This window comes from Rutilus rutilus, assembly GCF_951802725.1.
Source record: "Rutilus rutilus genome assembly, chromosome: 1".
Taxonomy (NCBI): domain Eukaryota; kingdom Metazoa; phylum Chordata; class Actinopteri; order Cypriniformes; family Leuciscidae; genus Rutilus; species Rutilus rutilus.
The window spans coordinates 26,990,528-27,015,772 of record NC_140209.1 but is presented as its reverse complement, the minus strand read 5'-3'; the positions used below and the strand labels follow the sequence as shown (position 1 = coordinate 27,015,772).

Genomic DNA, 25,245 nt, shown 5'->3' with positions numbered 1-25,245 from the left:
GCTGAGCCATATCGCATCAATATCGCGGACATATCGGCAGCGATAATTAATGCGATATGGCTCAGCTTGTCAGTTAACTACGGCTCTTTGTACACAGCAAAATTAACACTCCTGGGAGTGTATATGAGTCCACATCTAAAGAGTGTTAAAGTTAATGAGATAATTAAGTGATTAATTGAGGGATGATTGAGCATTATTGAAGACACCTGATGTTAACAAGCAGAATCACTGAAGGAGAAAATCTCAAATTGTAAGCCACCGTTATGGCGATCATTGTTTGCTGTAGTTGGGCTCTTGACCCATATATTATTAACTTTAGATTTTGTTTGGCTGCTGTATCTGAGTTATAACTGCCAGATGAACAAAGAAAAAAAGTGATCTGATGGTGTTGGTTATATTATGATAATCATCATTTGAACTTGATCACTGAACTCATTAAGATCCTTATTTCTGACTTAGATAGACCTATATGTTGTTGGTTACAGCATAACTGTGATTCTGCATTTGAATATTCAGAATTTGAGATATAATATAAAGGATTTCTTAAAAGTTGTTTTGAAAAAAAAATAAAATCTTTCTTTTAGGCACACACAGACATAAAGATTCAGTCTATGCATCTCAACAATGGTGACGAGCAGAATATTCAATTAGGAAAAGTAAATTACAATTCAGATCATAATTTATTCATACCACAATGCATGATGGGAGCCAATAATGAGTTGTGATTGGTGGCAGCCACTGCAACATGCTTTATTATTGTCACCATTGTTGAGATTCACAGGCTGATTATTGATTTATGTGTTTCTAAATAAATTCATTTGAAAGTTTTTTGATCAGATCAATATTTATTAAATATTTTGGATTATAAGAAAAATACTGAAAGTCATTTGTTGTAGAATCACAAAGCTGCTGCTAACAAGTTAAACCAAACTATCTCTATAAGTTTCATTTTTCAGATCACAGCATGATTATGTCAAAACATAACCAACATTATCAGATCACATTTTTCTTTGTTCATTTGACTGTTATAAATCAATAACAGCAGACAAACAAAATTTAAAGTGAATGTATAAGAGTCAAGAGTCCAACTAAAGCAAACATTGATCGCCATAACGGTGGCTTACAATTTGTGATTTTCTCCTTCAGTGATTCTGCTTATTACAGTTTTTCTCAGTCGCTTTGGTGCATTTCTTAGATCAAAAGTGCAATTCTTGATACTACTTGTACAAATTCCAAATCATCTAGTCACTTGTGCACATCATTAAAGCAATTTCTTATTCCTTTGAACAAATTGCAATTGCTTTTGTACATATTGCAATTGATAATGTACAAGTGTCAGCTTTTTTCCACATTTTCAATTGCTCATGTCATGTTGATCAAAATATAGTAGATGGTTCTTTGTTGAATAGTCTTACCCCTCAAAATATCTATAGTCTAGATGGAAATAGGGGTCCACGTGCACCCCCCGGCTTTTTTTATGCCACCTGATTTTTTCAAATCTTTAAAGTGTCTATTTTCAGAATCTGCCAGGTGCCAAGCTGAAATAATGTCCAAAAGGCTTCATTTTTAACCCTTTGCGGAACCCGACCGGAACTCGAAAAATCAAAAAATTATATAGAAAGTGGCATAACATTTGAAGTAAACAACATACAGAGACAAATGAACATACTTTCCCATACAATTCTGACCCCAGGAATTGAATGGAATGATTATTTTTGACATTTGAAAACATATTGACCCTATTTCTGGACAAAAATAGCAAACAATGTCCAAAAATGTGTAGAGGATCAACTATATTTTCCTTTTCTGAAGTGCATAGGGTGATTTCTTTTTCACAAACTGTTATTTCTTTATCATTCAAGTGTCTATTTTAAAATTAAATTGGGTACCAAGCTGAAATCATGTCCAAAATGCTTTATTTTTAACCCTTTGCTGCACCCGAACGGAACCCGAAAAATCCAAAAATGATATAGAAAGTGGCATAACATTTGAAGTAAACAACATACAGAGACAAATTAACATTTTCCCATACAATTCTGACCCCAGGAATTGAATGGAATGGTTATTTTTGACATTTGAAAACATATTGACCCTATTTCTGGACAAAAATAGCAAAAAATGGCCAAAAATGTGTAGAGGATCAACTATATTTTCGTTTTCTCAAGCGCATAGAGTGATTATTTTTTTCACAAACTGTTATTTATTTATCATTCAGGTGTCTATTTTAAAATTAAATTGGGTACCAAGCTGAAAAAATGTCCAAAATGCTTTATTTTTAACCCTTTGCACCAAACTCGAAAAATCTAATGTGATATAAAGTGCCATAACTTTTGATGTAAACAACTCACAGAGACAAATGGACACATTTTTCCACACAATTCTGACCCGGGGGAATTGTTATTTGTTATATTTTAGAACATCTTGTCCATCTATGGTCAAAAAGCTAAGCTAATTTGACACCATTTTTATTATACTAATAGCAGCCTGAAATGGGGTTTATTTTAACCTTTTACTGCACCTATCCTGAACCTGAAGAAATTGAAAATAGCTTTACTTTTGAAGTAAACAAAACAAAGCAAATTAACTTAAAAAGTTTGGGAATGTTGGGGCTTTGCAGTTGGCAGTTGGTGGCTGTCGGTTGGTCCCTGCAGATCGCCATTTGAAAAAAATGCTATATCCTTTTACTGCTACTGTTGTGTTTGCTGCTGCGACACTCAGTTCTAAAAGAGTCAAATTTAGCGAACATTGTTTCAAATGCCTCGCCCCTTGTGCATACACAAGGAAGCTGGGACCTCGGAGTGCGCCACGTGCCTGGGACCCACCCACACTGAAGCTGCACTCTCTTCCGCAGGCTGCTCTCACTGCAAGAGCCTGCCCATCTCAACACTGCAGACGCGGCTAGCACTCTTTCGAGACGGCGACACTGTCGCTTTCTCACTTTCTCACTCACTTTCTACTTCGCCGGTCCTGTTCACTCAGGCAGACCAATGCCCCCTCTCCCTTCAAGCGACAGGTCTCGTCTCCTTCGGCAGATCGCACGAAAAACACAACGACAGCCTCTCCATCGCTGCGCTTGAGGAAGAGTGGACAGGCCCAGCTGACCCCGCCTTCTCATAGTCTGGTGCTAGCGCTGCTGCTACCAGAACTAGGCTAATTCGGACACTGAGATGCTGCGTATCCTCACTGCGGCCGTTTTAGACCTCGGTCTCGAATGGGCCTCGTCCTGAGGAGCCACCTAGAAGCGGGCTGGATGGATGGTTTCTCCCTGGGCGCCAGCAGGCCCCCATCACAAGCCAGCGCCTTTTTTCCCTGAGGTCCACGACGAACTCACGAAATCATGGCGTGCGCCGTACTCAGCACGCACGAGCGCTTTTACTTCCGCCACGCTCTCCTCTGTTGACGGCGCAGCAGAAAAAGGTTATGAGAAGCTGCCTCTGCTCAAAGAAGCAGTTGTCGCCCATCTATGCCTGCCCACTGCTGTTGGCTGGAGATCCAGAGCGGTTCACAAGACATCCCTGGAGTGTCGAAATGGGTTTTGTACATTATAAAGAGAGGTTACTCGCTCCAATTCCCTTGCAGACCCCCATGGTTTCAGGCGGTCATCGAGACCTCGGTGAGAAGCGGCGTGGCTCACGTGCTTCTCACCTAAGTGCAAAATCTGCTAGAAAAAAGGGCGATAGAATTAGTCCCCCCGCGCTGAGCCGGTCAGGCTTTTACAGCCGTTACTTCCTTGTACCAAAAAAGGACGGTGGCACTCACCCCATTCTAGATCTGAGACATCTGAACAAAGCTCTCATGAGATGGCCATTCAGAATGATAACTACCAAACAAATCCTCGCGCAGGTTCGCCCGGGGGATTGTTTTTTTAACGGTGGATCTGAAAGACGCTTACTTTCACATTAAGATAACGCCCCATCACAGGCCATTCTTGAGATTCGCCTTAGAGGGGTAGGCTTATCAATACACGGTCATACCGTTCGGTCTGTCTCTAGCAGCCCGTACTTTGACAAAGTGCATGGACGCAGCACTTTCTCCCCTGAGGCAACGGAGTGCGCGTGCTGAACTATCTCCACGATTGGCTCATTATTTGTCAGTCGAAGACCGAATTATTGACAGACAGATCTATGCTCCTCAGCTATTTGGAATGCCTGGGGCTCAGGGTCAATTTTTCCAAGAGCAAACTGTTACCCAGCCAGAACGTAATCTTTATGGGCACAGTTATCGACTCTACAATGATGAGAGAGAGCGGCTCACACCAGAGTGTGCTCTCTCTATAAGGGGTCCTTTAGGTGCGTGCATGCCCCTCAGGAAGTTTCAGAGGCTTCTCTGTCTCATGGCCGCTGCATCGTCAGTACTCCAGCTAGGGTCCAATCTTATTAGTCTACCTATTACTGTCCATTAGCACAATTGTCCTGGGACTTATGTTCGGAGCGACCCTTATACTCCAGCCCCTTATTCATGAAACCCGACTCACGTCTGGTTACTGTCACTATGTTGGGGTTTGTTATGGCTTGTTTCTGTGAACCTCGGGGTGCTTCCCTAGGATCCAGTTGTATGCAGCCATTTGCTAATAGTGCGGCATTTTACATTGCGTCCCCACTGCATATTGGCTACGTAATACGAAGTGACCGTTCTCGAAAGGGAACATACTCGGTTACTAACGTAACCTCGGTTCCCTGAGAGTAAGGGAACGAGTATTGCGTAGCCTGCCGCACTATTACAATCTGTCGGGATTTGTCACTTCAGTCGATTTAAACCTGCTATTTGGCCAGAATGGGATTCCTTTATAGACTAAGGGGATATTTTGGAGATATTTTATTTTATTTTATCAATGAATAAATTCCACTAGAAACAAACCTCATTGTATTATTTTAATTTAATACTGTGAAGCTGCTTTGAAACAATCTGTATTGTGAAAAGCGCTATACAAATATGCTTGACTTGACTTGACTTAACTAAGGCCACGTCCATTTAGGCGCGCTCTGACATGCGACCCAATCAGATGAATTGGCGCCCATCACGTCAGAGGCGCTTGGCCATAGGTTGTGCAGTTGCCGCAGCACAGCCAATGGGCGAGCTAGACGCTCTGCTGTGTTCGCTGTGCAGCTGCACTGTGTATTAAATTATTGCACACGCTTAGCAACGACAGACGCCTCCGGAGCACAACTGCCCTAGCGCTTTGGAAAAATGAGAACGCGGCGAGCCTAGCGTTTTCTATGCGTTTTTAGGCTCGATAGGTGAACGGCGCCTAAGAATGTAATCCTTTACCACACAATACGACTTATGTGCTGCTATCTTCTGGGCCTGCAGACTGTCAATGTTGTCTGCTGCCTTTTCTGCTCTCTCCCTTCCATGCTCATGGATTTGGTACTCTGTGTTGAAGTTGTTTCTGCATGATAGATGATACTTAGCTTCCATTGCAAAAAGGTCCTTGTCCTACACCTTGAGATAAAGAGCCTATTTCTTTAATTCCTGTGCCCTAGGTTCAATAACTTTCCAGGCTGGTTCCTTGTGTTTCCAACTCTGAAACTTTGTAAGCTCTTCAGTCTTGCCCTTGAACTTGGATTTTGCTTTGTCACAGAAAATGCAATGATTGGGAAACGAGAAGGAACACCTTCTTGGAGCTCCTTCAGATACCCTGGTAATACAGAGTTCTCACGAGAGCACAAGTTGAATTTGCTCAGCGAGATACTCTGGTGTTGAGTAATGATGCTCATTAAATATGCCCCTCGATCGGAGCTGCACCAATCACATCGGGTTATCTGATATAGGCGGGCCAGAGGTGAGCTAAACAGATGACGACAGTGCTGTTACGTCTAAGTCATTAGTAAACATTGCAAGATGGCTATGGATGAATACCAGTTGTTTGAAACAGCTTTGGCCGCTACAATGAACGAGTTAGACTTGGCTTTTTATCTAAAAGAGGAACAGAAGACGGCGCTTGAATTGTTCCTTTGCAAGAAGGATGTTTTTGCTGTTTTGCCGACCGGATACGGTAAGACTGTAATCTACCAGTTAGCTCCGCTGGTAGCATTTTATTGTTGTGATTGGTCGTAGTGTTATCCAATTGCGTGCAGTGAGATTTTCAAATGCACTCTTGGTGCCGCCCCTCAAGCTGGGCGATTTGCATTAGTCGACACCAGACCATTAATCTTTTAGATTTAGTTGCACTGCGTTTTAAATTATTAGAAATAAATTATCAAAAGAGAAAGCAGTGGGAATTGGCGATCTGCAGGTACCAACCGACAGCCACCAACTGCCAACTGCAAAGCCCCAACATTCCCAAACTTTTTAAGTTAATTTGCTTTGTTTTGTTTACTTCAAAAGTAAAGCTATTTTCAATTTCTTCAGGTTCAGGATAGGTGCAGTAAAAGGTTAAAATAAACCCCATTTCAGGCTGCTATTAGTATAATAAAAATGGTGTCAAATTAGCTTTTTTTGCTGTTTTTGACCATAGATGGTCAAGATGTTCTAAAATATAACAAATAACAATTTCCCCGGGTCAGAATTGTATGGAAAAATGTGTCCATTTGTCTCTGTGAGTTGTTTACATCAAAAGTTATGGCACTTTATATCACATTAGATTTTTCGAGTTTGGTGCAAAGGTTTACAAATAAAGCATTTTGGACATTATTTCAGCTTGGTACCCAATTTAATTTTAAAATAGACACCTGAATGATAAACAAATAACAGTTTGTGAAAAAAATAATCACTCTATGCGCTTGAGAAAACGAAAGTATAGTTGATCCTCTACACATTTTTGGCCATTTTTTGCTATTTTTGACCAGAAATAGGGTCAATATGTTTTCAAATGTCAAAAATAACCATTCCATTCAATTCCTGGGGTCAGAATTGTATGGGAAAATGTTAATTTGTCTCTGTATGTTGTTTACTTCAAATGTTATGCCACTTTCTATATAATTTTTGGATTTTTCGGGTTCTGGTCGGGTGCAGCAAAGGGTTAAAAATAAAGCATTTTGGACATTATTTCAGCTTGGTACCCAATTTAATTTTAAAATAGACACTTGAATGATAAAGAAATAACAGTTTGTGAAAAAGAAATCACCCTATGCACTTCAGAAAAGGAAAATATAGTTGATCCTCTACACATTTTTGGAATTTTTTTTGCTATTTTTGTCCAGAAATAGGGTCAATATGTTTTCAAATGTCAAAAATGACCATTCCATTCAATTCCTGGGGTCAGAATTGTATGGGAAAATATGTTCATTTGTTCTGTATGTTGTTTACTTCAAATGTTATGCCACTTTCTATATAATTTTTTTATTTTTTGGGTTCCGGTCGGGTGCAGCAAAGGGTTAAAAATGAAGCCTTTGGGACATTATTTCAGCTTGGCACCTGGCAGATTCTGAAAATAGACACTTTAAAGATTTGAAAAAATCAGGTGGCATAAAAAAAGCTGGGGGGTGCGCGTGGACCCCTATTTCCATCTAGACTACTAGGCATTAGTTCTCTTACGAGAGATTCTCTCGTACTGCGTAGAATACGCTCGGGGAAAATCCTTTTCCACGAGAATACTGAAGCCAAAAAATTATCCTTAATTTTGTATTAATGTAAAACGCGTTGCGGCAGCATACAGACATAGGCGAGGCAGCTCGCGCGCCTATTGGCTGGTCTGCTGGCAACTGCTTAAGCCTATCGAGCGAGACCTAGAGTGACGTCAGACCCAATGAGGGCGCTTCGCGCCCTCTACGTCACGTCCCGCCGAAACGGGTGTGGCTTAGGTCTATAAATACCGCTCGCAGGCTTTATATCGCTGATTTTTCATCCTTCAGCGAAGCAACTCACATCGCTGGATCCGAGAAGAAGCCGCGCTGTTGAAGAAGCACTTCAGCGGGACAAGTCGAGAAGCTGCTGGCCGCGCCGCCTTCATCGCCTTCCTGCTGCGCTATCCGGCGTTGTATCCTTTCTCTTCTACTGTGCCTTGTGTGTGCTCGCCGCCGCGACACACACTCTCATTGCACTAAAAGAGCCGGGCGTCTTTTTCAAGACGCCCCTTCCTGAGGATCACGCAGTTCTCGCGCTCGCTGACGGCGACTGCCCACACTGCGAGCTAGGTACTGCCTATGGTGACTCTGAGGACTCACCTGGCATCCTTCTCCGAGACTGCTCCTCCGCCCTTCCAAGCCGCAAAGCTCGCCGGTTCGCCCGCTTGCCTTGCCTGCTTGGGGGATGATACCCGCTCTCCCTCTGTTCGAGCCGCGCAACCGCGCCGTTCACAGGGGATGTCTGGAGCGGACCGTCACAGGGCTGGCTTTCTCTCTCCCTCTGTTCGAGCCGCGCAAACTGCGCTGCTCACAAGGGAGGCTGGAAGCGGACGGTCGGGGTTAGTTTTTTCTTTACGTTACAAGAAAGCTACCCTACCCCTGCGCCCCATTCACGCGTCACTCACCGACGAAAGGAGAAAAGTGTTTACAGTCCCGTCGAGACCGGGCTGACCTCATTTCTCACACATGTCTCAGTTCCCTGATCAGGCGACTGGAAATGTCTATACTGCAGCAAACGTGCCTGTTTTTTAATACACGCACGCCTGCAAGCAAACGCCGAAGAAAACATGTTGACGCTCTTTATATGCTTGTGCATCTGAAAGCCTTTGTGTTTCCCCCCTGTGGCGGAATCCTAGGTTTTCTCACACAGGAGACCGGTGTTCGAATCCCGGTCTAACGGCAGATAAATTATGCAGCCAATGCTTCGTTCTGTCAGTTCCCTGGAAGGCGACTGCAGACGTGCATTTTGCAGCCGAAGAGCGCGTTGTACAACCCGCTCACCTGCACCCAGACACCGTTTCTATGGTTCCCGTGCGTCACTGGCGAAAGGAGAAAAGTGTTTATAGTCCCGTCGAGACCGGACTGACCTCATTTCTCACACATGTCTCAGTTCCCTGATCAGGCGACTGGAAATGTCTATACTGCAGCAAACGTGCCTGTTTTTTAATACACGCACGCCTGCAAGCAAACGCTGAAGAAAACATGTTGACGCTCTTTTATATGCTCGTGTATCTGACAGCCTTTGTGTTCCCCCCCTGTGGCTCAGTGGAGGAATCCTAGGTTTTTTCACACGGGAGACCGGTGTTCGAATCCCGGTCTAACGGCAGATAAATTATGCCGCCAATGCTTCGTTCTGTCAGTTCCCTGGAAGGCGACTGCAGACGTGCATTTTGCAGCCGACGAGCGCGTTGTACAACCCGCTCGCCTGCACCCAGACACCGTTTCTATGGTTCCCGTGCGTCACTGGCGAAAGGAGAAAAGAGTGTTTTAGTCCCGCTGCGGCCGGGCCGATCTCAATTTCTCACACATTTCTCATTCCCCTCTGAAATTCAGGCGACTGGAAATGTCTTTATTGCAGTAAGCGAGCCTGTTGTTGTTACACGCACGCCTGCAAACAAACGCCAGCATGTTGACGCTCTCTGATAATACTCGCGCTGACTGAAATCCTATGTGTCTTCCCCTGTGGGCCAGTGGCAGATTCACAGATTTCCGTACGAGAGACCCGTGTTCGATCCCGGGTCTACCAGCAAATAAAATTATGCCGTCAATGCTCGCTCTTTCAGTTCCCTGAAGAGGCGACTGCAGATGTGTATTTTGCAGCCAACGAGTGCGTTGTACAACCCCCTCGCCTGCACCCAAACCTTGCCGCTCGTCCAGTTCCAAGAAATGTGACTGGTCCAGCGTATTTAGCAGCCAACAAGCCGGTTCCATTGCCCGCTTGCCTGCACAAAAAAAGCCATTTTACGGCTACCCAGATAAATCCCTTAAAGAGTGTATTTTCTGGTGTCCCGGCCACGGCCGACGGTGTTTTCGTGTGTAGAAAAAATGCCCACTACTCAGTGCCCATTCCTACACACAAGCACAGCCCTTCACACAGGGCTCGCGCACATAAAATCGACTCAGATCGATTGCGCTTTAAACGTAGCAAACGTGCCCACTACCCAGTGCCCACAAACGCTACTTCCCACATGTCTCACGGTCTCTGTAAATACAGGACCAGTATGCATACGCTCTGCTCACGCGAGCAATGCTGTAAAAGTGGTGTATGTGCCCGCTGCTCTGCGCCCACGCCCACACACAGACATGAAACTAGCCCAGCCCTCCCCCTCTCAGTTAGACACTGCAGAGGAGTCGAGCGCGGGCATTCTGCCCGCTGTTATCAGCGCGCCCCCTGCCTCAGATGTCATGAGCGCGACGCTTATGTCACAGCACACAAAAGCCGCTGTATCGCGAGCCGATCAGAGCGTGCTTCGCATCCAGCCCCTAGCTACTCGCGCACTTGCGTGGGAAAAGCTTCCCGGGGTTTCGAGATGGGTGCTGAACATCATAAAAGAAGGCTATTCGCTGCAGTTTCGCCAGCGCCCTCGCCGCTTCATGGCGCGCGTCGAGACCACGGTAGAATCGAAAGTAGCTCATCTACTTCGAGCCGAGATTCTGAAACTGTTGAGCAAAGGGGCTATAGAACCCCTATCTCAATCTCAAAGCGAAGGGGGGCTTTACAGCAGATACTTCCTGGTGCCCAAGAAAGACGGGGGTCTCAGACCCATACTAGATCTGCGGCAGCTGAACAGAGCGCTTCTGAAGCGCCAGTTCAGGATCCTCACGACCAGAAAAATCCTCGCGCATGTCCGCCGAGGGGACTGGTTTGTGTCAATAGATCTAAAGGACACGTATTTTCAAATACAGATAGCGTCACGTCACAGGCAATTTTTGAGATTCGCCTTTGAGGGCCAGGCATATCAGTACACAGTCCTGCCTTTCGGCTTGTCCCTGGCACCCCGTACATTTACGAAGTGCATGGACGCAGCGCTCGCACCCCTCAGACTACGGGGTATACGAGTGCTGAACTATCTGGACGACTGGCTGATTCTAGCCCAATCTCACTCGGAGCTCGTAGAGCACAGGACCATTTTACTCGATCACCTCGAGAATCTCGGTCTCGCAGTGAACTGGGAAAAGAGCTCGCTATTCCCCAGTCAGATTATATCTTTTCTGGGAATAGAGCTGAACTCGCTGCTAATGACAGCACGCCTGTCATCTCAGCGCACACTGGACATTCGGCGCGCAGCCGGCTCGTTCTGCTGCGGCGCGATAGTCCCTCTCAAAACATTTCAAAGGATGCTAGGTCTGATGGCCTCAGCATCTTCAGTTCTCCAGTTGGGCCTTCTGCGCATGCGCCCACTGCAGTTCTGGCTCAGAAAGAGAGTACCACGCACAGCGTGGGCCTCCGGTCGGCTTCGCTTCAAGGTCAATCAAGCGTGCATTGCAGCTTTGAAACCTTGGGAGGCGAAAGACTGGTACCAATCACGCCAGGGCGGCCTCAGGTCCCTGACTCTGTACAGGCTAACCAAGCGCCTCCTGATATGGGCCCGCAGCAACCTGCTCTCGCTGAGAGCAGCGCACGTGCCAGGGCTCCTAAATATAGGACCAGACAGACTGTCCAGGAACCAGGTTCCGACAGGGGAATGGTCTTTGCACCCACAGACAGTCCAGCTGCTGTGGAAGATATTCAGCAGAGCGGAAGTAGACCTGTTCGCGTCTCAAGAAAACGCTCACTGTCCAGAATTTTTCTCGAAGAGCAAGGACGCGCTGACCCACGAGTGGCCTCGCCATCCCCTCTCTACGCTTTTTCCCCCATCTCCCTCCTGACTCAGGTGGTAGAACGGGTCAGGGAAGAAGGATGCTCAGTGCTGCTTGTAGCCCCACTTTGGATGAGCCAACCTTGGTTCCCAATTGTGATGCAGTTAGCGAGCACCGCCCCGTGGCCAGTGCCTCTGAGGAGGGATCTCCTCTCTCAAGCCAATGGCTCGATCTGGCATCCTCACCCAAGAGCTGTGGTCCCTCCATGTGTGGGCCATCAACGGGTACCTGCTGACCTCCCACAGGGAGTGTTAAACACTATTACACAGGCCAGAGCTCCGTCTACGCGACGTCTCTATGCCTCAAAATGGTCAGTGTTCTCTAGCTGGTGCACAGCTCGTGGTGTGTCACCCCTGCATTGCGGTGTGACGGAGGTTCTCTCCTTCCTACAGGAGCTGTTGGATAAGGGCAGGTCCCCTTCCACGCTCAAGGTCTATGTAGCGGCCATAGCAGTGTTCTCTTCGACCACGCTTGGCCAGTCTATTGGAAGGAACGATTTAGTCATTCGCTTCCTTAGAGGAGCTAAGAGACTGAATCCTCCCAGACCTCCCACAGTCCCTATATGGGACCTTTCTACGGTAATGGAAGCCATGAAAGGTCATCCATTCGAGCCCTTGCAGAAGATTGATCTTTAACACCTGTCTTTCAAGACGGCGTTTCTTCTGGCTCTCGCTTCAGTGAAGCGCATAGGGGACTTACACGCGCTCTCAGTAAGCGCGACGTGCATGGAATTTGGGCCGAATGACTATGTTTCTAAATCCCTCAATACACCGTTCAGAGCACAGGTCATCTCCCTGTCTGCTCTGCCGGTCACTGAAGGAAATATGGACGAAAGCTCCCTTTGCCCAGTCAGGGCGTTAAGAGCTTATGTGTCTCGCTCATCTGTTTTCTGACAGACGGAGCAGCTCTTTGTTTCGTTCAGCGGGTGTTCTAAGGGACTAGCCGCTTCGAAACAGACCCTATCCAGATGGGTAGTGGACGCAATAGCGCTAGCTTACACAACCAAGGGCATGCAGTGCCCGCTGGGTGTCAAAGCGCACTCCACGAGAAGCATGGCTTCATCGTGGGCCTGGTCAAGTGGGATTGCCTTGCGAGATATTTGTATGGCGGCAGGCTGGGCCTCTCCGTCTACATTTATAAGGTTTTTACAACCTAGAGGTTCCCGCACTACAGGCCAGACTACTGTCGGTCTAGTATGGCCAAATCTCATAAACTGACGCTGTCAGTTATGCAACTATTTGAGTATTGCAGTCCTTGCTCTATGCTGCCATAAAGGAAGATAGTGGCTAAACCCCTCCTCTTCCAGGATTCCCTGTGAGTCCCCTGGGTGATTGTGTACTGTATGAACTCCGGGCTGTCGCCCTTGAGTCTATAGTATCAGATCCCAGCACGCACAGCGTTTTACAGTAGGTTCCCCTAGGGTATTCTACGCAGTACGAGAGAATCTCTCGTAAGAGAACGTACTCGGTTACTAACGTAACCTCGGTTCTCTCTAGAGAGAGGAACGAGTACTGCGTATCCTGCCGTGCATGCACGCGCTCTGGTTGCTTCGACTATGAAAAACCAGAGATATAAAGCCTGCGAGCGGTATTTATAGACCTAAGCCACGCCCGTTTCGGCGGGACGTGACGCAGAGGGCGCGAAGCGCCCTCATTGGGTCTGACGTCACTCTAGGTCTCGCTCGATAGGCTTAAGCAGTTGCCAGCAGACCAGCCAATAGGCGCGCGAGCTGCCTCGCCTATGTCTGTATGCTGCCGCAACGCGTTTTACATTAATACAAAATTAAGGATAATTTTTTGGCTTCAGTATTCTCGTGGAAAAGGATTTTCCCCGAGCGTATTCTACGCAGTACTCGTTCCTCTCTCTAGAGAGAACCGAGGTTACGTTAGTAACCGAGTACGTTCCTTGCATAAGCCATTACTTGTCTTTTTCTTACTGTAAATTATTTTGTTTTCTTTCATAAAATAGCACTAGTAAAAGCTGTGAAAAAAAAAAATCTCTTTTGTCTCTTTCAATCAATAACCCACATACAGTAATATGTAAATAGTACTTTTGAAATTGATATATGCCATAGAAGTGCAGCCTTGTGCATTTTCAATACAGTACCTGTCATCCAAATTGTAGCCTAAGTTTACATCTGGTAATAGTGTCAAAGTACACAGTTACATTGACAACATGCCTAAACATTTTGACGAGCTTGTTTGTGAACAATGACTAAATGACTTATCATTCTGATGACACTGACATGATCATTGGCATAAATATTTACTTTTGAGAGATGTACTAAGGATTTTTAGTGACTGACTAGCTTTAGAAACATATCTATTGTATATTGCAGTTTGTACAAATTGTTCTGAGAAATGCACTTATTATTTTGCACATGTTAGGGATGATGTGAAAAATGCACCAAAGCGTCTTTGATCTTTATTATTATTATTATTATTGTAACAATATGTAAAATTGCTGGAGTTAAAATTGATCATGACAAAATGCAATTCAGACAGGACCACTTTGGCAAGTTACACTCTAAAAAGAGATGTGTTAAAAATGACATGTTGTGTCAGTTTTAACACATGTAGTGAGTGTGCTCAGGGACAACACATGTTGTGTCAAATTTAACACAATAAATGTGTAAGTCATTGTCACAGGTCGGGGCCACCCCTCACTTGCTGAGGAGCGGACCGTGGACGGAAAGAGGCAGACACGTAATTAAAAATAAATATATTCTTTATTAAATAATAAAAACAGTCTCAAGTCTCTTCAGCATTCTCTTTTTCGGGGAGCAGGTTCCGCACTGGACTCAGACAGAGAGTGGAGGACACGTATAACTCACAGCATTAGCAGGCTCTTCCAGCATTAGCAGGCTCTTCCAGCATTAGCAGGCTCTTCACTGGACTCAGGCAGAGAGTGGATGATATGTATAACTCACAGCATTAGCAGGCTCTTCAAGCATTAGCAGGTTCTTCACTGGACTCAGACAGGGAATGGAGGATACGTATAACTCACAGCATTAGCAGGCTCTTCCAGCATTAGCAGGCTCTTCACTAGCCTCAGACAGAGAGTGGAGGATACGTATAACTCACAGCATTAGCAGGTTCTTCCAGCATTAGCAGGCTCTTCAAGCATTAGCAGGCTCTTCACTGGACTCAGAGAGAGAATGGAGAGTACGTATAACTCACAGCATTAGCAGGCTCTTCACTAGCCTCAGGCAGAGAGTGGAGGTTAATAGTAGTTCACCAGCGTAACTTAGCTGTACACGCACAGGGCTCAGGCAGAGAGGATAATGAACAGCTGTGACTGCGAGTGAACAGCAGAAACACAATTCCCACACTCGTATATTCACCACACACTGTAAGGTTTCACTCGTGCCCATTTCCATAATAAAACTGCAGTTCAACAGACACACGGTGCAAACAAAGGCTTACACCCGCAATCCAGCCGAAGTCTTCTCTGTCTCTCTCTCTTTCTCACTCTCCCGCCGCTGCCTCTCTCCCTCTCACGTGCTGCGTGCCTCACATGTCCTCTCTTCTCCCCTCGCGACTGCTGCATCTCCCTCTTATACTCCATTTTGGAAACCACGTCCCAATTGCCGCTCAAACTCTCCTCCTCTCACACCTGTCCGCAATAGGGTATATGTCGAACGTCGCATGACGAAACCGGAAACCTGGTCTCATCGCATCCGCTTGTCATAGAAAGTGTTAACAGCCGTATGAACTGACGCCGATATCTATGGAATTTTAAGGTAATCAGCTAACCTACCTATCTCACTTTGTTATTGGCGTTTTATTCTATTTAAATATCTAAACGTTAGTGTGAAGATTTTTTTTTTTTTTAACTTTTAAATATCGATCTTCACATGCGAGGGACATTGGTTATGATCATCTTTACTCGCTCCTTTTAAGTTATCTTGAGTAAAACAGTAAAAAAATGCAAGAAGCACATACAAAAGACCTGAACCGGAAGCGATGCGTTCTGTTTTCCGGTTTCGTAATGCGACGTTCGACATATACCCTTTTCCACTCATCAATAGCCCTGATTGGCCATAGCACACGGGGAAAACCGGAACCGGCCTGGTGTCGCACCGGAACCATTCCGGCGGGGAAACCTCCTCCATGACAAATGGTTCCGCCTTTCTCTCGTCACCCTGTGACATCATTTTAACACACAAATTGTGTCATTTTAAAAAATAAAGCGAAAGGGCCAGATGCAAAAATATTAACCGTTTAATCAATAGTCGAGTACAGAATGCATGTGCACACAAAGTACAAGACAATGTTTCAAGCTCAATGACTGGACAGACTCACTGTACTGGACATTATTCAGTTATTCACGCTTCAACCCCTAATTGATAATGCTGCTTTTGACAAAAGTTCATGAAGAGATAACAGTTAACAGAGTTTGCACTTTGAATTTAATTAAAATGTAGCAACTGACAAAACATTGTGTATTTTAACTTGTATAACACTGGCCTGTTTGTTTGAGAACATAGCAAACACTGCATACCATTCACAGTGATGGTGAGTGTCCGCACACTCTTATAAAATGATGAGTTAAAAACAACACAACCTCTAAAAAGAGATGTTAAAAATAGGGCTGGGCGATATATCGCATCACATTGTTATGCGCATCTCCTCAATAAAGCCGGTTCCTTGATTAGTAGTAAATCGCCTTCACCTGCTTTCAGATGGAGCGGCATTTACTACAAAGAGCCGTAGTTAACTGACAAGCTGAGCCATATCGCATTAATATCGCGGATGTATCGCCTGCGATAATTAATGCGATATGACTCAGCTTGTCAGTTAACTACGGCTCTTTGTAGGCTACACAGCAAAAACTCCAGTGTTAAATTAACACTCATGGGAGTGTATATGAGTCCACACTCAAGAGCGTTGAAGTTAATGAGATCATTAAGTGATTAATTGAGTGATGATTGAGCATTATTGAAGACACCTGATGATAACAAGCAGAATCACTGAAGGAGAAAATCACAAATTGTAAGCCACCGTTATGGTGATCAATGTTTGCTTTAGTTGGGCTCTTGACCCTTATATTTTTGTCTTTAGATTTTGTTTGGCTGTTGTATCTGAGTTGAACAAAGAAAAGTGATCTGATGGTGTTGGTTATATTATGACAATCATCATTTGAACTTGATCACTGAACTCATTGAGATCTTTAATTCTGACGTAGATTTATGTTGTTGGTTACAGCATAACTGTGATTCTGCATAAATATTCAGAAGGTTAGATATAATACAAAGAATTACTTAAAAGTTTTTTTTTTTTTTTTTTTTATATTTCTTTTAGGCACACACAGACGTCAAGATTCAGTCTATGCATCTCAACAATGGTGACGAGCAAAATATTCAATTAGGAAAAGTAAATTACATAGACAATTCAGATCATAATTTATTCATACCGCAATGCATGATGGGAGCCATTAATGAGTTGTGATTGGTGGCAGCCACTGCAACATGCTTTATTATTGTCACCATTGTTGAGATTCACAGGCTGATTATTGATGTATGTGTTTCTAAATAAATTAATTTGAAAGTTTTTTGATCAGAACAATATTTATTAAATATTTTGGATTATAAGAAAAATACTGAAAATCATATGTTGTAGAATCACAAAGCTGCTGCTAACAAGTTAAACCAAACTATCTCAATAAGTTTCATTTTTCATATCACAGCATGATTATGTCAAAACATAACCAACATTATCAGATCACATTTTCTTTGTTCATTTGACTGTTATAAATCAATAACAGCAGACAAACGAAATTTAAAGTGTATGTATAAGAGTCAAGAGTCAAACTAAAGCAAACATTGATCGCCATAACGGTGGCTTACAATTTGTGATTTTCTCCTTCAGTGATTCTACTTATTAACATCAGGTGTCTTCAGAAATGCTCAATCATCACTCAATTAATCACTTAATTATCTCATTAAATGTGCTATAAGCGATCTCACGTGTTTTTTAGGCGAAAACATTTTTTTTCACATACCGCAAACATCTCCTCACTATCCGCTAGCTGCCTGTCCCCTGAACACACTGTAAAAAAACACGGTCTCTGCAGACAGCCCACGCTCTACAAACTGCAGCAAAAACAAACTGAGCAACAAACAGAGCGACCCGCACCACGAAACATAACAAACTGTTCCAGCCAATAACCGACAAGAATGATGTGGGGGTGGGGTTCGGGGGTTAGTGCGCGGATGAGGAGGAGGGAGGGTCTAGCTAGCCTCCGTTTTGTTTGATAATAATTCAAACATCAACAAAAGGGTTACGCCAACCGAGATCGCTTATAGCACCTTTAACTTTAACACTCTTGAGTGTTAATTTAACACTTTACACTCTTGAGTGTGGACTCATATACACTCCCAGGAGTGTTAATTTAACACTGGAGTTTTGCTGTGTAGTAAATGCCGCTCCATCCCCAGATAGCAACATTGTTTCGGCCCGGATCCGGCCCACATCTGGCACTTGTGGAATGCGGATCTGGCCCACATGCGGCGTGGAATGACGGCACTTGGGCGGACCGCTCCTGTTTGCCAGATCTGGGCCACAAGCAGGACATAGCAATGCCACATGTCAGCCAAGAGCAAAGAAATAAACCAGAACTGGACCTTATCTTAGCCAAAAAGTCTGTGTATATTAAATATGAAGTCATCTCAGCCTTAATAAGCCTGTTAACAAGCAGAATCACTGAAGGAAAGAAGAGAACAGAAAAAGAGATGAGCAGAAACACAAGAACTACAACTGACTTCAGACACAGCCTTAGATGAAATCAACTGAAGAGAAAAGAAGACATTAAATCTGTGAAGATCTCAGCAGAGGAGGATTAAACAACTCCAAAAACAGCATTACCAGCTTCACTTATTACTAACCAGACTGACTTTATTTCTGTCAGACGTCTGAAGTTTTTATTGAGAATTAACAGAGTTTTAACTCTAATGTGTTTCATTTGAAGTCACCATAACAGTGATTAGTGTTTCCATTAGTTGGGCTCTTAACTCTTAGTATATCTTATGTCTTTTTTGGCCGATGTGACAGTGTGTTTGTCAAACACATTTGCCGCAGCAAAAAAAGCTAAAGTAAAATGAGATTAGGTGATGATGGTTACCTGTTGATGGTTTTAATAATCATCATGAAATAACCTTTAATCACCGATGTTTTTTGGACTCTAACAATTGTGTTGATCCATTAATATTTTCACATTACAAACCCTGTGTTACTGCAGCACGAGATCTAGCAATATTATAACAATCAGTTAGAAGACTTTACGAAAAAGTCAGTTTAATATGACATACACAGACATCAACAATCAGCGTATAAATCACAACAATGGTGACAATCAAATGTACTTTGCTGCAATGCATGCTGGGTACCAGCATAGTACAAAAATCCCAACATGCATTGCAACATGAATAAATTATGCAGCTGAATTGTCCTATAATTTTGTTTGATTCTAAATATTTGCTTTTATTTTTTGCTGTTGTTTTTGTTATGAATTATTAGCTTTTCAGTGATGTTCTGAATTAATCTGTTTATCTAAATATTTATGATTGTCACCATTGTTGAGATTCATACGCTGATTGTTGATGTCTGTGTGTGTCATATTAAACTGACTTTTTCGTGCTCATGTTTGATAAAGTCTTCTAACTTATTGTTATTATATTGCTGGATCTCATGCTGCAGTAACACAGGGTTTGTGATGTAACAATATTACTGGATCAACACAATTGTTAGATTCCAAAGACATCAGTGAAACAGGCTAATTCATGATGACTATAAAATCATCACCAGGTAACCATCATCACCTGATCTCATCTTACTTTAGCTTTCTTTGCTGCTGCAAATGTGCTTGATAAATACACTGTCATAGCAGCCAAAAAAGATAATAGGTATAATAAGAGTTAAGAGCCCAACTAATGGAAACACTAATCACTGTTATGGTGACTTTTTAAATGAAACACATTAGAGTTAAAACTCTGTTAATTCTCAATAAAAACTTCAGACGTCTGACAGAAATAAAGTCAGTCTGGTTAGTAATAAGTGAAGCTGGTAATGCTGTTTGTGGAGTTGTTTAATCCTCCTCTGCTGAGATCTTCACAGATTTAATGTCCTCTTTTCTCTTCAGTTGATTTCATCTAAGGCTGTGGCTGAAGTCAGTTGTAGATCTTGTGTTTCTGCTCGTCTCTTTTTCTGTTCTCTTCTTTCCTTCAGTGATTCTGCTTGTTAACAGGCTTATTAAGGCTTAGATGACTTCATATTTAATATAAACAGACTTTGTGGCTAAGATAAGGTCCAGTTCTGGTTTATTTCTTTGCTCTTGGCTGACATGTGGCATTGCTATGGCCTGCTTGTGGCCCAGATCTGGCAAACAGGAGCGGTCCGCCCAAGTGCCGTCATTCCACGCCGCATGTGGGCCAGATCCGCATTCCACAAGTGCCAGATGTGGGCCGGATCCGGGCCGAAACAATGTTGCTATCTGGGTCTGAAAGCAGGTGATGGCGATTTACTACTAATCAAGGAACCGGCTGTACTGACGAGATGCGCATAACAATGTGATGCGATATATCGCTCATTCCTAATTTAAACTCATTTAAAAGTCACTTCTAGTTATATAAAATATGAACAATAACAGTTTGAGCAGTTGACTCCTAAAATGTCAAACACAAACAAATACACTGATAGACCAAAAAATAAAATTTTAATCACATTGTACTTTTATTTTTTTAATGCCATCTATCAGACACAAGGTTGGTTAATGGGTTTGATTCATGCTGTGGGAGAGTGGAGATCCATCATAATGGCCAGTGGGGAACAGTATGCGATGATGCCTGGGACATGAAAGATGCTGATGTGGTGTGCAGACAGTTACAGTGTGGATCAGCCATCAGTGCACCTATTATGGCCACCTTTGGTCAAGGCAGTGGGCCAATCTGGCTGGATGATGTCAAATGCTTTGAAAGTGAGATAAGCCTCACACAATGTTCACACCATGGACTAGGAACACATAACTGTTTTCATGATGAAGATGCTGGTGTTGTTTGTTCAGGTGAGCTAAATCTTTAGAAACACATTATTTCGGAGGAAATTACTTTAAACCATTACAGTTGATTAATTTCATTCTTTATATCAGATTGTCTTGTTTCTTTTGCAGGTGAGCTGCAGATGCCCACACTTTCCCTGACCTCCACACATTCAGTTGTTTCTCATGGAGAAAATATCCAGTTCGTATGCACAACACCTAAACCAAGGTGCGGTGTTGATGCTGAATTCCAGCTCTTCAAAAACGGAACATCTATATCCTCCCAGAAACATGCATCTAATGTGACTTTCAACATTGTTAATGTAAACATCACACATCAGGGCAACTACAGCTGTCAATACTCATACCAATACAACACTATCAGGTCACCTTGGAGCAACAGTGTTAACATCACTCTGGGTGAGTGCGTTCTGTCTCTGGCTACGTCATAGATTAAATATTTTAGTTCAATTTCATTATGTATTGATGTTTCTTGATCTTTATTATTATTATTATTATTGTAACAATATGTAAAATTGCTGGAGTTAAAATTGATCATGACAAAATGCAATTCAGACAGGACCACTTTGGCAAGTTACACTCTAAAAAGAGATGTGTTAAAAATTACACATGTTGTGTCAGTTTTAACACATGTAGTGAGTGTGCTCAGGGACAACACATGTTGTGTCAAATTTAACACAATAAATGTGTAAGTCATTTTAGCACACAAATTGTGTCATTTTAAAAAATAAAGCGAAAGGGCCAGATGCAAAAATATTAACCGTTTAATCAATAGTCGAGTACAGAATGCATGTGCAAACAAAGTACAAGCCAATGTTTCAAGCTCAATGACTGGACAGACTCCCTGTACTGGACATTATTCAGTTATTCACGCTTCAACCCCTAATTGATAATGCTGCTTTTGACAAAAGTTCATGAAGAGATAACAGTTAACAGAGTTTGCACTTTGAATTTAATTAAAATGTAGCAACTGACTAAACATTGTGTATAAATAACTTGTATAACACTGGCCTGTTTGTTTGAGAACATAGCAAACACTGCATACCATTCACAGTGATGGTGAGTGTCGGCACACTCTTATAAAATGATGAGTTAAAAACAGCACAACCTCTAAAAAGAGATGTTAAAAATAGGGCTGGGCGATATATCGCATCACATTGTTATGCGCATCTCCTCAATAAAGCCGGTTCCCTTTCGTGGTCACTCCGAGTTACGTCGGATGACGACGATTGGGGTTTCGCCTAGAAGCCTATCACCTTCGAGTATATAAAAACGAGCCAATGGCAATGAAATGCCATGGGTCTGCGGAATTTGCATAGCGTAACTCCGCCCGCCGCAGGGGGTATATAAGGAAGTACGCTGCACAAATGCAGATATGTTTTCGCTTCGGAGCCGAGTACTTCTCCACTCCTGCAAGCCAAATATTCTGAGTTAGTCTTCTCTTACCTTCGAGACGAGCGAACTCTCCGGTGTTGGTGTGACGGCGATTTCAGCGAGTGTTCACTACCCTGCTGATCTAGTCAGTGATCTGACAGATAGTGTGTCTCTCCCTGTTCGCTTCAACATCCGCGGAGTTTTTCCTCTCACAAAAAGAGCATTGCACGCGGCACGTCTTTTTAAAGATGCCTCGCCCGTGCACTTCTGGTTGCGGTCGCGACATATTTTTCTCTGATGGGCACGATCTCTGCTTAGCGTGTTTGGGCGTTGATCACGCTAAAGCAGCGTTCGTGGATGACTCATGTTCCCATTGCGGGAACATGACCATCTCTATGCTGCGGTCGAGACTCAATGAACTCACTAGAGCGAGAGTCTCCCTACCCACACCCCGATCTACTGGTCCCGAGAGGGCTAGTACTTCGGCTGGTGGCCGGGGTGACCTGAGGGTGACTGTGTGGGACATACCGCCGATACGTCCACGGTCCACACACCCCTCTCCAGCATCAGCACCCGCGAGTGTTCAAACTGAGGCCGCTGGTCCCTCTTCGGAGCCCCAGCGCGTCTCGTTTGGCGCTCCAGAGGAAGATACGATGTCGATCGCTGCATCACAAGGTGGGCGCGAGTCCTCGGGAAGTGAGGATTCGGCTGTGTTGCCGCCCTCGGGCGCTCCAGCATTGTCCGAGTCTGATCCCGAGCTGACCGCCATGCTTTCCCGGGCAGCCGCGGCCATTGGTATTGAGTGGTCCCCGCCACCCGATCCAGTGCGCTCGCGGCTGGATGATTGGTTTTTGGGAGCGGCCGCTGACACCCGTCGCCGCCCAACCCCAATACCATTCTTCCCGGAAGTGCATGAGGAAGTCACGCGGTCCTGGAAGGCTCCCATGTCTTCCCGTGATCGTTCGTCGGCTTTCTCCGCCTTTCCTCCCCTCGATAGAGCTGATGCTTGTGGGTACACTGGGATTCCCTCGGTTGAACGTTCTGTCGCGATGCAGCTGTGTCCGGCAAGCGCTTCATCACGTGGTGATCCAAAGCACCCATCCAAAGCCTGTAGATTTTCGTCATCCATGGTGGCGAAGTCTTACAGAGCGGCGGGACAGGCAGCTGCTTCTCTGCATGCCATGGCCATCTTGCAGGTCTACCAGGCCAAGATGCTCCATGACATGCACGAGGGTGGGACAGACCCAGGGCTCTTTGATGAGCTGCGCGCCGCCACTGACCTCGCTCTCCGGGCGACGAAAGTGACCGCGCGCTCCCTGGGTTTGGTGATGTCCACAGCTGTGGTCCAGGAGAGACATCTCTGGCTGAACCTGGCTGATATGCGTGAGCCCGAGCGGACTCGTCTGCTTGACGCTCCCATATCCCAGGCCGGCCTTTTCGGCGGTGCGGTCGAGGATTTTGCCCAAAAGTTCTCGACTGCCCAGAAGCAGACTGAGGCGATCAAGCACATTCTGCCCCGACGCGCTGCTGCTGCTCAGCCGCCGGTACAGAATCCTCGGTGGAGGGCCGGGGGAGAATCTTTTGTTCTCCACTCCCCGCTGCTCGTCCCATGACGGGCAGCACCCTAATGTGGTTAAAGAAAGAATCGAAAATCCCCAATCCTGAGCCGACAGAGTCCGAGGGCCGCAGTGCGCGCCACCCTCGGGTCCCGCCACTGCCGCCCTCCTCTGTCCCAGAGGTGCGGGATGACAGCACGCGCCGCCCACGGGCCACGCTCCTCTCATCCCCCTCTGTCGCCAGACCCCCCCGTGGGACGCGCGCCCTCCTCTGGCAGGACGCGGTTAATGACCGTGCCCCCGCACAGGGCCGCTATGCTACCCTCGCCGGTGCCGGTCATTCCGCCTCGCTGCCCCACCGACGGTACGTCTGTGGTTCGTATGACCCCGCTGGTGCACTTTCTGGAGGCCTGGCTAGAGCTTCCCAGACTGTCCCGCTGGGTCGCGAGAACCATCAGGCTCGGCTACGCGATTCAGTTCGCGAGATCTCCTCCCCGCTTCAGGGGAGTCCGCTTCACTATGGTCGGTGGCAATGCCCCTGTCATGAGAGTGGAGGTCGCCACCCTACTGGCGAAGGGTGCGTTCGAGATTATCCCTCCAGCCGAAATGAAGTCCGGCTTCTACAGCCCTTACTTCATTGTACCCAAGAAGTCCGGTGGGTTACGGCCAATCCTCGACCTGCGCGTCTTGAACCGCTCCCTTCACAGGCTGCCGTTCAAGATGCTAACGGCCAAACACATCCTCCAGTGTGTGCGGCCGCAGGATTGGTTTGCAGCGATCGACCTGAAGGACGCCTACTTCCATGTCTCCATTTTACCTCGACACAGACCGTTTCTACGGTTTGCTTTCGAGGGGCAGGCATACCAGTACGCGGTTCTCCCTTTCGGGCTAGCCCTGTCTCCTCGCGTCTTTACGAAGGTCGTCGAGGCAGCCCTTGTTCCCCTCCGGGAACACGGGGTTCGCATCCTGAACTATCTCGACGACTGGCTGATCCTAGCTCACTCTCGAGACCAGGTTTGCGAACACAGGGACCTAGTGCTCCGGCACCTAGCTCGTCTGGGCCTTCGGGTCAACTGGGAGAAGAGCAAACTCTGCCCCGTGCAGAGGATCTCTTTTCTCGGTATGGAGATCGACTCGGTCGCCATGTGCGCGCAGCTTACGAGCGAGCGCGCGCAGTCACTGCTGACTTGTCTTCGTCAGTTCGAGGGCAAGAGTGCGGTTCCACTGAAACTTTTTCAGAGGCTCCTGGGGCATATGGCATCCGCAGCCGCAGTAACGCCGCTGGGATTGCTTCATATGAGACCGCTTCAGCTTTGGCTTCGCGATCGAGTCCCGAGGTGGGCATGGCAACACGGCACGCTCCAAGTCCCAGTGACTCCAGCCTGCCGTCAGACCTTCACCCCGTGGGCGAACCTCAGTTTTCTACGGGCCGGAGTGCCCTTAGAACGAGTTTCCCGGCAACACGGGCTGGGGCGCCATGTGCAATGGTCATGCTGCCGCGGGCTCCTGGACAGGACCCCAGCGCCTTTGGCATGTCAATTGCCTCGAGTTGCTGGCTGTACGTCTCGCCCTGCACCGCTTCCATGCGCTGCTCAGGGGTCAGCACGTACTAGTCC

General features: G+C 45.5%; 1 protein-coding gene across 7 annotated transcripts in view; it reads left to right on the top strand.

The window, feature by feature from the left end:
- LOC311277225 (scavenger receptor cysteine-rich domain-containing group B protein-like) overlaps positions 1 to 25,245 on the top strand; it is a 173,013-nt gene that overhangs the window by 6,982 nt on the left and 140,786 nt on the right. For all 7 annotated transcript variants that reach the window (XM_084387461.1, XM_084387460.1, XM_084387457.1 and 4 more), the window contains exons 2-3: positions 20,400 to 20,705; positions 20,811 to 21,098. In XM_084387461.1, the coding sequence (XP_084243587.1) occupies positions 20,400 to 20,705; positions 20,811 to 21,098 (594 nt within the window). The remainder of the gene's footprint in view (positions 1 to 20,399; positions 20,706 to 20,810; positions 21,099 to 25,245) is intronic.